Source organism: Bombina bombina, chromosome 7 (genome assembly GCF_027579735.1).
Source record: "Bombina bombina isolate aBomBom1 chromosome 7, aBomBom1.pri, whole genome shotgun sequence".
In the NCBI taxonomy this organism is placed as follows: Eukaryota; Metazoa; Chordata; class Amphibia; order Anura; family Bombinatoridae; genus Bombina; species Bombina bombina.
The window spans coordinates 385,648,567-385,663,361 of record NC_069505.1 but is presented as its reverse complement, the minus strand read 5'-3'; the positions used below and the strand labels follow the sequence as shown (position 1 = coordinate 385,663,361).

General features: G+C 42.2%; 1 protein-coding gene across 1 annotated transcript in view; it reads right to left on the bottom strand.

Annotated features, from left to right (window-relative positions):
- Window positions 1-14,795, bottom strand: part of CACNA2D2 (calcium voltage-gated channel auxiliary subunit alpha2delta 2) — a 780,863-nt gene that overhangs the window by 46,471 nt on the left and 719,597 nt on the right. Inside the window, exon 30 of the mRNA XM_053721110.1 lies at window positions 8,112-8,159. Coding sequence (XP_053577085.1) covers window positions 8,112-8,159 — 48 coding nt within the window. The remainder of the gene's footprint in view (window positions 1-8,111; window positions 8,160-14,795) is intronic.

The following is a 14,795-nucleotide window of genomic DNA, read 5'->3' as shown; positions in this document are numbered from 1 at the left end:
TACACTAAGTAATATAGGAATTAACATGAATATTATCCCTTTTTGCAAGCATGATCCCAGTAAAATCACTGTATCAGGCTTACCTTAAATATACCAGGCACTGTCAGCATTTTCTAGACCTTATCATCTCTCTAGAAAAAAATATACTGAACATACCTCAAAGCAGGCAATCTGCAGACCGTCCCCCCAACTGAAGTTTTCTTTCCATACTCTTCAGTTATGTGTGAGAACAGCAATGGACCTTAGTTACAAACCGCTAAGATCATCAAACCTCCAGGCAGAAGTCTTCTTCCAATTTCTGCCTGAGAGTAAAAACAGTACAACGCCGGTACCGTTTAAAAATAACAAACTTTTGATTGAAGGTAAAAACTACACTAAGTCACCACATCTCTCTTGATACTTCCTTTCTTGTCGAGAGCTGCAAGAGAATGACTGGGGGTGGCAGTTAGGGGAGGAGCTATATAGACAGCTCTGCTGTGGGTGTCCTCTTGCAGCTTCCTGTTGGGAAGGAGAATATCCCACAAGTAATGGATGAACCCGTGGACTGGATACACCTTTACAAGAGAAAGGGCCTTTTGCGGGGCATTGCCCCAAAGTAATCAGCTCTTTTACCTGTAAAAAAAAATACAATACCCCCCCAACATTAAAACCCACCACCCACACACCCAACCCTACTCTAAAACCCACCCAATCCCCCCTTAATAAAACCTAACACTACCCCCTTGAAGATCACCCTACCTTGAGACGTCTTCACCCAGCCAGGCACAAGTGGACCTCCAGAGGGGCAGAAGTCTTCATCCGATCCGGGAAGAAGAGGTCCTCCAGAGGGTCAGAAGTCTTCATCCAGGTGGCATCGTCTATCTTCATCCATCCGGAGCGGGTCCATCTTCAATCCAGCCGACGTGGAGCATCCTCTTCAAACGAAGTCCAAGCGAAGAATGAAGGTTCCTTTAAATGACGTCATCCAAGATGGCGTCCCTTCAATTCCGATTGGCCCCGCAAAAGGCCCTTTTAAGGGCTATTTGTAATTTAGTATAGGGTAGGGAATTTTATTATTTTGGCCGGCTTTTTTATTTTATTAGGGGGATTAGAGTAGGTGTAATTAGTTATTTTCTGTAATTTAGTGTTTTTTTTTCCGTACTTTAGTTTATTTAATTTAATTGTATTTAATTGTAGTTAGTTTAGGGAATTAATTTAATGATAGTGTAGTTTTAGGTGTAATTGTAACTTAGGTTAGGGTTTATTTTACAGGAAAGTTTGTATTTATTTTAACTAGGTACAATAGTTATTAAATAGTTATTAACTATTTAATAACTATTGTACCTAGTTAAAATAAATACAAACTTGCCTGTAAAATAAAAATAAATCCTAAACTAGCTACAATGTAATTATTAGTTATATTGTAGCTAGCTTAGGGTTTATTTTACAGGTGAGTATTTAGTTTTAAATAGGAATAATTTAGTTAATTGTAGTTATTTTATTTCGTTTTATTTACATTATATTTAAGTTAGGGGGGTGTTAGGGTTAGACTTAGGTTTAGGGGTTAATACATTTAATATAGCGTTGGTTGACATTGTGGGCGGCAGATTAGAGGTTAATAAATGTAGGTAGGTGTCGGCGATGTTAGGGATGGCAGATTAGGGGTTAATAAAATTTAACTAGTGTTTGCGAGGTGGGAGTGCGGCGGTTTAGGGCTTAATACATTTATTTAAGTTGCAGGGATGTCCGGTCGGCAGATTAGGGGTTAAAAACTTTAAGTGTTTGCGATGTGGGGGGACTCGGTTTAGGGGTTAATAGGTAGTTTATGGGTGTTAGTGTACTTTTTAGCACTTTAGTAAAGAGTTTTATGTTACAGCGTTAGCCCATAAAACTCTTAACTACTGACTTTTAAATGCGGTAGGAGTCTTGACAGGAGAGGGTGTACCGCTCACTTTCTCTAAGACTCGTAATACCAGCGTTAGGAAAATCCCATGAAAAAGATAGGATACGCAATTGACGTAAGAGGATTTGCGGTATGCTCGAGTCGCGGAGAAAAAGTGAGCGGTACACCTGTACCTGCCAGACTCGTAATACTAGCGGGCGTTAAAAAAACTACATTTATGCTTACCTGATAAATTTCTTTCTTTTGTGATGTACCGAGTCCACGGATTCATCCTTACTTGTGGGATATTATCCTTCCTAACAGGAAGTGGCAAAGAGAGCACCACAGCAGAGCTGTCTATATAGCTCCCCCCTTAACTCCACCCCCCAGTCATTTGACCGAAGGCCAAGGAAGAAAAAGGAGAAACTATAAGGTGCAGAGGTGACTGAAGTTTTTAATAAAAAATACCATCTGTCTTGAATAGACAGGGCGGGCCGTGTACTCGGTACATCGCAAAAGAAAGACATTTATCAGGTAAGCATACATTTTGTTTTCTTTTGCATGATGTACCGAGTCCACGGATTCATCCTTACTTGTGGGATATCAATACCAAAGCTTTAGGACCCGGATGAAGGGTGGGACAAGACAGGAACCTAAACAGAAGGCACCACTGCTTGCAAAACCTTTCTCCCAAAAATAGCCTCCGAAGAAGCAAAAGTATCAAATTTGAAAAATTTTGAAAAGGTATGGAGCGAAGACCAAGTCGCAGCCTTACAAATCTGTTCAACAGAAGCATCATTTTTAAAAGCCCATGTGGAAGCTACCGCTCTAGTAGAATGAGCTGTAATCCTTTCAGGAGGCTGCTGTCCAGCAGTCTCATAAGCCAAACGGATGATGCTTTTCAGCCAAAAGGAAAGAGAGGTAGCAGTAGCCTTTTGTCCCCTACGCTTTCCAGAATAGACAACAAACAAAGAAGATGTTTGATGAAAATCTTTGGTTGCCTGCAAATAAAATTTCAAAGTACGAACCACGTCTAAGTTGTGCAACAGACGTTCCTTCTTACAAGAGGGATTAGGACACAGAGAAGGAACAACAATTTCCTGATTGATATTCCTGTTAGTAACAATGTTAGGTAGGAACCCAGGCTTGGTACGCAAAACCACCTTATCAGCATGGAACACAAGATAAGGTGAGTCACATTGTAATGCAGATAGTTCAGAAACTCTTCGAACTGAGGAGATAGCAACTAGAAACAAAACTTTCCAAGATAAAAGCTTAATATCTATGGAATGCATGGGTTCAAATGGAACCCCCTGAAGTACTCTAAGAACTAAATTTAGACTCCATGGCGGAGCAACAGGTTTAAACACAGGCTTAATTCTAGCTAAAGCCTGACAAAAAGCCTGAACGTCTGAAACATCTGCCAGACGCTTGTGCAACAGAATAGACAGAGCAGATATCTGTTCTTTTAGAGAACTAGCTGACAAGCTTTACTCCAATGCCCCTTGGAGAAAAGACAAAATCCTAGGAATCCTGATTTTACTCCAGGAGTAGCCTTTGGATTGGCACCAAAAAAGATATTTACGATAGAATCAAGTGTTCAATGTCCAAGCAGTCAGTTGCAGAGAAATTAGATTTGGATGCTTGAATGGACCTTGAATCAGAAGGTCCTGTCTCAGTGGCAGAGACCATGGTGGAAGAGATGACACGTCCACCAGGTCTGCATACCAAGTCCTGCGTCGCCACGCAGATGCTATCAAAGTCACTGATGCTCTCTCCTGTTTGATTCTGGCAATCAGACGTGGAAGGAGAGGGAAAGGTGGAAACACATAAGCCAGGTTGAACGACCAGGGTACTGCTAGAGCATCTATCAGTACAGCCTGAGGATCCCTTGACCTGGAGCCGTAACGAGAAAGTTTGGCGTTCTGACGAGACGCCATCAGATCCAATTCTGGTGTGCCCCATAGCCGAACCAGTTGAGCAAACACCTCCGGGTGGAATTCCCACTCCCCCGGATGAAAAGTCTGACGACTTAGAAAATCTGCCTCCCAGTTCTCTACACCTGGGATATAGATCGCTGACAGATGGCAAGAGTGAGCCTCTGCCCATTGGATTATCCTTGAGACCTCTATCATTGCTAAGGAACTCCTTGTTCCGCCCTGATGATTGATATAAGCCACAGTCGTGATGTTGTCTGACTGAAACCTGATGAATCTGGCCGAAGCCAGCTGAGGCCATGCCTGGAGAGCATTGAATATCGCTCTTAGTTCCAGAATATTTATCGGTAGGAGAGCCTCCTCTCGAGTCCACAAACCCTGTGCTTTCAGGGAATTCCAGACTGCACCCCAGCCCAGAAGGCTGGCGTCTGTCGTCACTATAACCCATTCTGGCCTGCGGAAACACATTCCCTGGGACAGATGATCCTGTGACAACCACCAAGAAGAGAGTCTCTGGTTTCTTGATCCAGATTTATCTGAGGAGATAAATCTGCATAATCCCCATTCCACTGATTGAGCATGCATAGCTGCAGTGGTCTAAGATGCAAGCAAGCAAATGGAACTATGTCCATTGCCGTTACCATTAGACCGATTACCTCCATACACTGAGCCACTGACGGCCGAGGAATGGAGTGAAGAGCTCGGCAGGTGGAAAAAATCTTTGATTTCCTGACCTCCGTCAAAAATATTTTCATGTCCACTGAGTCTATCAGAGTCCCTTGAAATGAAACTCTGGTGAGGGGGGAAAGAGAACTCTGTTTTACGTTCACCTTCCACCCGTGAGATCTTAGAAGGGCCAACACTAAGTCCGTGTGAGACTTGGCTAGTTGGAAAGTCGACGCTTGAATTAGAATGTCGTCTAGATAAGGCACCACTGCTATGCCCCGCGGCCTTAGAACCGCCAGAAGGGACCCTAGCACCTTCGTGAAAATGTGTGGCGCCGTGGCCAACCCGAAAGGAAGAGCCACAAACTGATAATGCTTGTCCAGAAAGGGGAACCTGAGGAACTGGTGATGATCTTTTTGGATAGGAATGTGTAGATACGCATCCTTTAAGTCCACGGTGGTCATATATTGACCCTCCTGGATCAATGATAAGATAGTCCGAATGGTCTCCATCTTGAAAGATGGGACTCTTAGGAATTGGTTTAGGATCTTGAGATCCAGAATTGGTCTGAAGGTTCCCTCTTTTTTGGGAACTACAAACAGATTGGAGTAGAACCCCTGCCCCTGCTCTGCTTTTGGAACTGGGCAGATCACTCCTATGGTAAAAAGGTCTTCTACACAGCGTAAGAACGCCTCTCTTTTTTTGGGTTTACAGACAATTGAGAAAGATGGAACCTCCCCCTTGGAGGAGAATCCTTGAAATCTAGAAGGTATCCCTGGGTTACAAATTCTACTGCCCAGGAATCCTGAACGTCTCTTGCCCAGGCCTGAGCAAAGAGAGAGAGTCTGCCCCCTACTAGATCCGGTCCCGGATCGGGGGCTACCCCTTCATGCTGACTTAGTGGCAGCAGCAGGCTTTTTGGGGTCTCCATCTGAAGAGCCTCTTCTAGAGCCTCAAACCAAAAGGCAGCTGCAGTGGTTACAGGAACAATGCACGCTATAGGTTGAAGAAGAAAACCTTGATGAACAAAAATTTTCTTTAGGAGACCCTCTAATTTTTTATCCATAGAATCAATGAAAGCACAACTGTCTTCAATAGGTATAGTTGTACGCTTAGCCAGAGTAGAAATAGCTCCCTCCACCTTAGGGACCGTCTGAGCGTCAGAAGGCTCAGCATTTGTTCTTAACCCAGAGCTACTGCACTTCCCTTGCAACCCTGGCAGTTTAGATAAAACCTCTGTGAAAGTAGTATTCATAACTGAAGCCATATCTTGCAAGGTGAAAGAATTAGACGCACTAGAAGTACTGGGCGTCGCTTGTGCGGGCGTTACTGGTTGTGACACTTGGGAAGAACTAGATGGCAAAACCTGATTTCCTTCTGTCTGAGAATCATTTAATGCCAAATTTTTATAAGTCAAAATATGCTGTTTCCAATTTATAGACATATCAGTACAAGTGGGACACATTCTAAGAGGGGGTTCCACAATGGCTTCTAAACAAATTGAGCAATGAGTTTCCTCAGTGACAGACATGTTTAACAGGCTAGTAATGAGGCAAGCAAGCTTGGAAAACACTTTATTTAATGGAAAAAAAACACAATTTGCAAAAACGGTACTGTGCCTTTAAGAGAAAAAAAGCATACACAAGCTGCAAAACAGGTTAAAATTGCTTCAAATTTTCCGAAATTTTAACAGTGTGCCCACTAAGCTTTAGAAGGATTGCACCACAAGTAAATAAGCAATAAACCCCCAAATGAAAAAAACGCATTGATAATTGTCTAAAACCGGATAAAAACCCCTATTAGCACCTTGCTACAGCTCTGCTGTGGCCCTACCTGACCTTAGGGAATGATAATATGGGGTTAAAGCTTCGAATAGGCCCTCAGAAAACTATCAGGACCTCTGGAGAAGTTGCTTGCTGCTTGTCTGTATAACTAAATGCGCAACTGAGGAGCGAAAATAGGCCCCGCCCACCGCACCCGATGTTGCTGGGGCCTACACAAATCTAACAAACCTTGTCTGAAAGCCATGTGGGTTATAACAACCCCAAATAAGCCAAATGAACCCTCAAGCAAATGTCCCATCAAAATAAAAAACGTTACTCCCAGAACACACAAACGTTTGTCCCAATCTCTCATAAACAAACTGAGTGCCCAAAAAGAAAATTAGCTCTTTATGCAAGCTAGTAAAACCTCTTAAAACACGAGGATTACTGCTTCCCCTTCCCCTAATGGGGATACTGTCAGCCTTTCTGAGTTAACACAGTCTCTGCAGAAAATATGACTGAACATACCTCATTGCTGTATAGCAAGAAACCGTTCCTCACACTGAAGTTTTCCTGTACTCCTCAGCTTCTGTGGGAACAGCAGTGGACCTTAGTTACAAATGCTAAGATCATAATCCTCCAGGCAGAAATCTTCATCTATGCCCTGTCTGAGAGTAAATAGTACAACACCGGTACCATTTAAAAATAAGAAACTCTTGATTGTAGATAAAATAAAACTAACAGCTTAACACCTCTTTCACTTTACCCTTCCTGCTTAGAGCCAGCAAAGAGAATGACTGGGGGTGGAGTTAAGGGGGGAGCTATATAGACAGCTCTGCTGTTCTGCTCTCTTTGCCACTTCCTGTTAGGTAGGATAATATCCCACAAGTAAGGATGAATCCGTGGACTCGGTACATCATGCAAAAGAAAGCAGCGTTGGGACCCCTCAATGCTGCTTTTTAAGGCTAACGCAAGACTCGTAATCTAGGCGTTGGTATCTCTTCAACAAAGAATTACTATGGAAACAAATCAAAGATGAAAAAAAAAAGTAAATTGTAAACTTTTTTTTTAAATTGTATGTTCTGTCTGAATCACAAAAGAAAACTTTTAGGTTTCATATCCCTTTAAAGAGAAAGTCCTGGGGTTCCACTTACAGTAGACGATAGTTAAAGGGACAGTCTAGTATAAATTAAACTTTCATTATTCAGATAGAATTTTTAATTTTAATCAACTTTCCATTTTACTTTTATCATCAAATTTGCTTTTTTCTCTTGGTATTCTTAGTTTAAACTAAACATAGGTGGGCTCATATGCTAATTTCTAAGCCTTTGAGGGCTGCCTCTTATCACAGGCTTTTTAAATCTCTTTTCAACACAAAGAGACAGAAAGTACATATGGATAACACTGTGTTCAGGCACAGGGGGTTATTTAAGATTTAGCACAAAACAATGCTAAAGTTAAGACAATAGATAATAAACAGTCACAGTCATGTGATCAGGGGGCTGGAAGAAGGTTCCTAGATACAAGGTAATCACAGAGGTAAAAAGTACATTACTATAACTGTGTTGGTTATGCAAAACTGGGGAATGGGTAATAAAGGGATTATCTCTCTTTTTAAACAGTAACAATTCTATGGTAGACTGTCCCTTTAAAGGGATATGAAACCCAAACTTTTTCTTTCATGATTCAGATAGAGCATTTTATTTTAAGCAACCAAGAGAACAAATAAAACATTTAAATAGAAGTAAATTAGAAAGTTGCTTACAATTGTAAGCTCTATCTGAACCATGAAAGAACATTTTTTGGTTTCTTATCCCTTTAACGTAATGTGACAAGTGATCACAGAATGATGGCTGCTCCTGCAGAGTGATCCTGGGCACTCACCTCATTGTTAACGTCACAGTCCATCTCACAGCTGGAAGAGGGGCTACACTGCAAGGGGGGTTATAAGGGTACAAAAATCAGTCAGTAGAAATATACTCAAAGTCACAGACTGAGAAATAACCTTTGTTGTATATCTACATATTGACCCAAGGTTTAAAATGATTATATCCCACACACACATATATTGTAGTCTAATATGCAGAAAAAATGATTATATCCCACACACACATATATTATAGTCTAATATGCAGAAAAAATTATTCTTAACTGACCCCAAAATTGAACATTGTCATTGCAACAGAAATAGACGTCAAAATTACATTTTCATGATTTACGTATATATAAATAAACCTTAAAAGGAATGTAAAGTAAAAATTAGACTTTCAGGATTAAGATAGAGGGGTAGATTTATCAAATGTCGGGCAGCTATGATCCGCTGTAGCATACACTGTTGGCATTTATCATTGCACAAGCATTTCTAGTGAACTGCTTCTGCAATGCCGCCCCCTGCAGTTTCACGGGCCAATTGGCAGCTAGCAGGCGGTGTTAATCATCCCGATCGTATCTGATCGGGACGACTGCTGTCCGCCACCTCAGAGATGGCGAATGAGTTAAGTAACAGTGATCTTACGACCGCTGCGTCTTAACAGTTTCAGACGGACCTGAGTTTTTGGGGGTAGATGGCAGCATCCGCTGCTTGATAAATCTACCCCAGAGCATGCAATTTTAAACAACTTTCTAGTTTACTTCTATTATCAAATTTGCTTCATTCTCTTGGTATCCTTTATTTAAGAGTAGATCAGGAGCAGCAATGCACCACTACTGGAAGCTAGCTGAACACATCTGGAGAGCCAATTACAAGAGGCATATGTGTAGCAACCAATAACCAGCTAGCTTTCAGCAATGCTTTGAAGCTCCTGAGACTACCTAGGTATACTCTTCAACAAAAGATATCAAAGAACAAAGGGAATGTAATAATAAAAGTTGTTTAAAATTGCCTGATCTGTCCAGATGATGAAAGTTTCATTTTTACTGTAGTCTTACTTTAAGGTTTTCTGAAGAGTGTGTACAAGTATTGTCGCATACACTGATGATATAAAATGCTAAAGACATGCAGGTTTGTGAACTTACCTGTCTCATGGAAAAGAGGTGAATTCTTTGTAGAAAGAGGTAAATCCTGGGAAATATACCACTCCTGACCACTAGGAGGACCACAATCAAAAATCTATCAAAAAATGGGCAGGGTCTTGTGGACTCTCACCATCATGAATGAAAATAATTTATCAGGTAAGCAAAAATTATATTTTCTTTCATAAAGATGGTGGTCCACAAGCCATTACTCCTGGGAAACTAATACCCAAGCTATGGAATCCAAGAGTAATGAGGGTGGAAAAAAATGATTACTTAATGTATAGCTTTTTTTTAATGCTGCAAAAATACTTGAAGAGGGACACTGAACCCACATTTTTTTCTTTCATGATTCAGATAGAGCATGCAATTTTAAGAAACTTTCTAATTTATTCCTATTATCAATTTTTCTTCATTCTCTTGGTATCTTTATTTGAAAAGCAAGAATGTCGGTTTAGATGCTGGCCCATTTTTGGTGAACAACCTGGGTTGTTCTTGCTGATTGGTGGATTAATTTAACCGACCAATAAAAAAACATAATTTATGCTTACCTGATAAATTCCTTTCTTCTGTAGTGTGATCAGTCCACGGGTCATCATTACTTCTGGGATATTACTCCTCCCCAACAGGAAGTGCAAGAGGATTCACCCAGCAGAGCTGCATATAGCTCCTCCCCTCTACGTCACTCCCAGTCATTCGACCAAGGACCAACGAGAAAGGAAAAGCCAAGGGTGAAGTGGTGACTGGAGTATAAATTAAAAAATATTTACCTGCCTTAAAAACAGGGCGGGCCGTGGACTGATCACACTACAGAAGAAAGGAATTTATCAGGTAAGCATAAATTATGTTTTCTTCTGTTAAGTGTGATCAGTCCACGGGTCATCATTACTTCTGGGATACCAATACCAAAGCAAAAGTACACGGATGACGGGAGGGATAGGCAGGCTCTTTATACAGAAGGAACCACTGCCTGAAGAACCTTTCTCCCAAAAATAGCCTCCGATGAAGCAAAAGTGTCAAATTTGTAAAATTTGGAAAACGTATGAAGCGAAGACCAAGTTGCAGCCTTGCAAATCTGTTCAACAGAGGCCTCATTCTTGAAGGCCCAAGTGGAAGCCACAGCTCTAGTAGAATGAGCTGTAATTCTTTCAGGAGGCTGCTGTCCAGCAGTCTCATAAGCTAAACGAATTATGCTACGAAGCCAAAAAGAAAGAGAGGTAGCGGAAGCTTTTTGACCTCTCCTCTGCCCAGAGTAAATGACAAACAGAGAAGACGTTTGTCTAAATTCCTTAGTTGCCATTAAGTAAAATTTTAGAGCACGGACTACATCCAGGTTGTGCAGTAGACGTTCCTTCTTTGAAGAAGGATTTGGGCATAAAGAAGGAACAACAATCTCTTGATTGATATTCCTGTTAGTAACTACCTTAGGTAAGAACCCAGGTTTAGTACGCAGGACTACCTTATCCGAATGAAAAATCAAATAAGGAGAATCACAATGTAAGGCTGATAATTCAGAGACTCTTCGAGCCGAGGAAATAGCCATTAAAAATAGAACTTTCCAAGATAACAACTTTATATCAATGGAATGAAGGGGTTCAAACGGAACGCCCTGTAAAACATTAAGAACAAGGTTTAAACTCCATGGTGGAGCAACAGTTTTAAACACAGGCTTAATTCTGGCCAAAGCCTGACAAAAAGCCTGGACGTCAGGAACTTCTGACAGACGTTTGTGTAACAGAATGGACAGAGCTGAGATCTGTCCCTTTAATGAACTAGCAGATAAACCCTTTTCTAAACCTTCTTGTAGAAAAGACAATATCCTAGGAATCCTAACCTTACTCCAAGAGTAACCTTTGGATTCACACCAATATAGGTATTTACGCCATATCTTATGGTAAATCTTTCTGGTAACAGGTTTCCTAGCCTGTATTAAGGTATCAATAACTGACTCAGAAAATCCACGTCTTGATAAAATCAAGCGTTCAATTTCCAAGCAGTCAGCTTCAGAGAAGTTAGATTTTGATGTTTGAAGGGACCCTGTATCAGAAGGTCCTGTTTCAGAGGTAGAGAACAAGGTGGACAGGATGACATGTCCACCAGGTCTGCATACCAAGTCCTGCGTGGCCACGCAGGTGCAATTAGAATCACTGATGCTCTCTCTTGTTTGATTCTGGCAATCAATCGAGGAAGCAACGGGAAGGGTGGAAACACGTAAGCCATCCTGAAGTCCCAAGGTGCTGTCAGAGCATCTATCAGGACTGCTCCTGGATCCCTGGATCTGGACCTGTAACGAGGAAGCTTGGCGTTCTGTCGAGACGCCATGAGATCTATCTCTGGTTTGCCCCAACGTCGAAGTATTTGGGCAAAGACCTCCGGATGAAGTTCCCACTCCCCCGGATGAAAAGTCTGACGACTTAAGAAATCCGCCTCCCAGTTCTCCACTCCCGGGATGTGGATTGCTGACAGGTGGCAAGAGTGAGACTCTGCCCAGCAAATTATCTTTGATACTTCCATCATAGCTAGGGAGCTTCTTGTCCCTCCCTGATGGTTGATGTAAGCTACAGTCGTGATGTTGTCCGACTGAAACCTGATGAACCCCCGAGTTGTCAACTGGGGCCAAGCCAGGAGGGCATTGAGAACTGCTCTCAATTCCAGAATGTTTATTGGCAGGAGACTCTCCTCCTGACTCCATTGTCCCTGAGCCTTCAGAGAATTCCAGACGGCACCCCAACCTAGAAGGCTGGCGTCTGTTGTTACAATTGTCCAGTCTGGTCTGCTGAATGGCATCCCCCTGGACAGATGTGGCCGAGAAAGCCACCATAGAAGAGAATTTCTGGTCTCTTGATCCAGATTCAGAGAAGGGGATAAGTCTGAGTAATCCCCATTCCACTGACTTAGCATGCACAGTTGCAGTGGTCTGAGGTGAAAGCGTGCAAAGGGTACTATGTCCATTGCCGCTACCATTAAGCCGATTACCTCCATGCATTGAGCCACTGACGGGTGTTGAATGGAATGAAGGGTGCGGCAAGCACTTTGAAGTCTTGTTAATCTGTCCTCTGTCAGGTAAATCTTCATTTCTACAGAATCTATAAGAGTCCCCAGGAAGGGAACTCTTGTGAGTGGAACGAGTGAACTTTTCTTTTCGTTCACCTTCCATCCATGTGACCTTAGAAATGCCAGCACTAACTCTGTATGAGACTTGGCAGTTTGAAAGCTTGAAGCTTGTATCAGAATGTCGTCTAGGTATGGAGCTACCGAGATTCCCCGCGGTCTTAGTACCGCCAGAAGAGCACCCAGAACCTTTGTGAAGATTCTTGGAGCTGTAGCCAATCCGAATGGAAGAGCCACAAACTGGTAATGCCTGTCTAGGAAGGCAAACCTTAGGTACCGATAATGATCTTTGTGAATCGGTATGTGAAGGTAAGCATCTTTTAAATCTACAGTGGTCATGTATTGACCCTCTTGGATCATAGGTAAAATTGTCCGAATAGTCTCCATCTTGAACGATGGAACTCTTAGGAATTTGTTTAGGATCTTTAAGTCCAGGATTGGTCTAAAAGTTCCCTCTTTTTTGGGAACCACAAACAGATTTGAGTAAAACCCCTGTCCCTGTTCCGATCGTGGAACTGGATGGATTACTCCCATTAACAAGAGCTCTTGTACGCAGCGTAGAAACGCCTCTTTCTTTGTCTGGATTGTTGACAATCTTGACAGATGAAATCTCTCTCTTGGAGGAGAGTATTTGAAGTCCAGAAGGTATCCCTGAGATATTATCTCTAGCGCCCAGGGATCCTGAACATCTCTTGCCCAAGCCTGGGCGAAGAGAGAAAGTCTGCCCCCCACTAGATCCGATCCCGGATCGGGGGCCCTCAATTCATGCTGTTTTAGGGGCAGCAGCAGGTTTCCTAGTCTGCTTGCCCTTGTTCCAGGACTGGTTAGGTTTCCAGCCTTGTCTGTAGCGAGCAACAGCTCCTTCCTGTTTTGGTGCAGAGGAAGTTGATGCTGCTCCTGCTTTGAAATTACGAAAGGAACGAAAATTAGACTGTCTAGTCTTGGCTTTGGCTTTGTCCTGAGGCAGGGCATGGCCTTTACCTCCTAAAATGTCAGCGATAATCTCTTTCAACCCGGGCCCGAATAAGGTCTGCCCTTTGAAAGGTATATTAAGCAATTTAGACTTAGAAGTAACATCAGCTGACCAGGATTTTAGCCACAGCGCCCTGCGTGCCTGAATGGCGAATCCTGAATTCTTCGCCGTAAGTTTAGTAAGATGTACTACGGCCTCCGAAATGAATGAATTAGCTAGTTTAAGGACTCTAAGCCTGTCCGTAATGTCGTCCAGAGTAGCTGAACCAATGTTCTCTTCCAGAGACTCAATCCAGAATGCCGCTGCAGCCGTGATCGGCGCAATGCATGCAAGGGGTTGCAATATAAAACCTTGTTGAACAAACATTTTCTTAAGGTAACCCTCTAACTTTTTATCCATTGGATCTGAAAAAGCACAGCTATCCTCCACCGGGATAGTGGTACGCTTAGCTAAGGTAGAAACTGCTCCCTCCACCTTAGGGACCGTTTGCCATAAGTCCCTTGTGGTGGCGTCTATTGGAAACATTTTTCTAAATATCGGAGGGGGTGAGAACGGCACACCGGGTCTATCCCACTCCTTAGTAACAATTTCAGTAAGTCTCTTAGGTATAGGAAAAACCTCAGTACTCGTCGGTACCGCAAAATATTTATCCAACCTACACATTTTCTCTGGTATTGCAACTGTGTTACAATCATTCAGAGCCGCTAACACCTCCCCTAGTAATACACAGAGGTTTTCCAGTTTAAATTTAAAATTTGAAATATCTGAATCCAGTCTGTTTGGATCAGAACCGTCACCCACAGAATGAAGTTCTCCGTCCTCATGTTCTGCCACCTGTGACGCAGTGTCTGACATGGCCCTAATATTATCAGCGCACTCTGTTCTCACCCCAGAGTGATCACGCTTACCTCTTAGTTCTGGTAATTTAGCCAAAACCTCAGTCATAACAGTAGCCATATCCTGTAATGTGATTTGTAATGGCCGCCCAGATGTACTCGGCGCTACAATATCACGCACCTCCCTCTGAGCGGGAGATGTAGGTACTGACACGTGAGGCGAGTTAGTCGGCATAACTCTCCCCTCGTTGTTTGGTGAAATTTGTTCAATTTGTACAGATTGACTTTTATTTAAAGTAGCATCAATACAGTTAGTACATAAATTTCTATTGGGCTCCACTTTGGCATTGCAACAAATGACACAGGTATCATCCTCTGAATCAGACATGTTTAACACACTAGCAAATAAACTTGCAACTTGGAAATACAATTCAATTAGAATAATATTAAAATGTACTGTGCCTTTAAGAAGCACAGAAGATCTATGACAGTTGAAAATTAATAAATTGAAACAGTTATAGCCTCAATCCTTGTAAACAACACAACTTTAGCAAAGGTTTAATCCCATTAGCAAAGATAACAAATTCTGAAAGCAGGAAACAAATTACAGAATAAACGTTTTTTATCTCAGTCAAA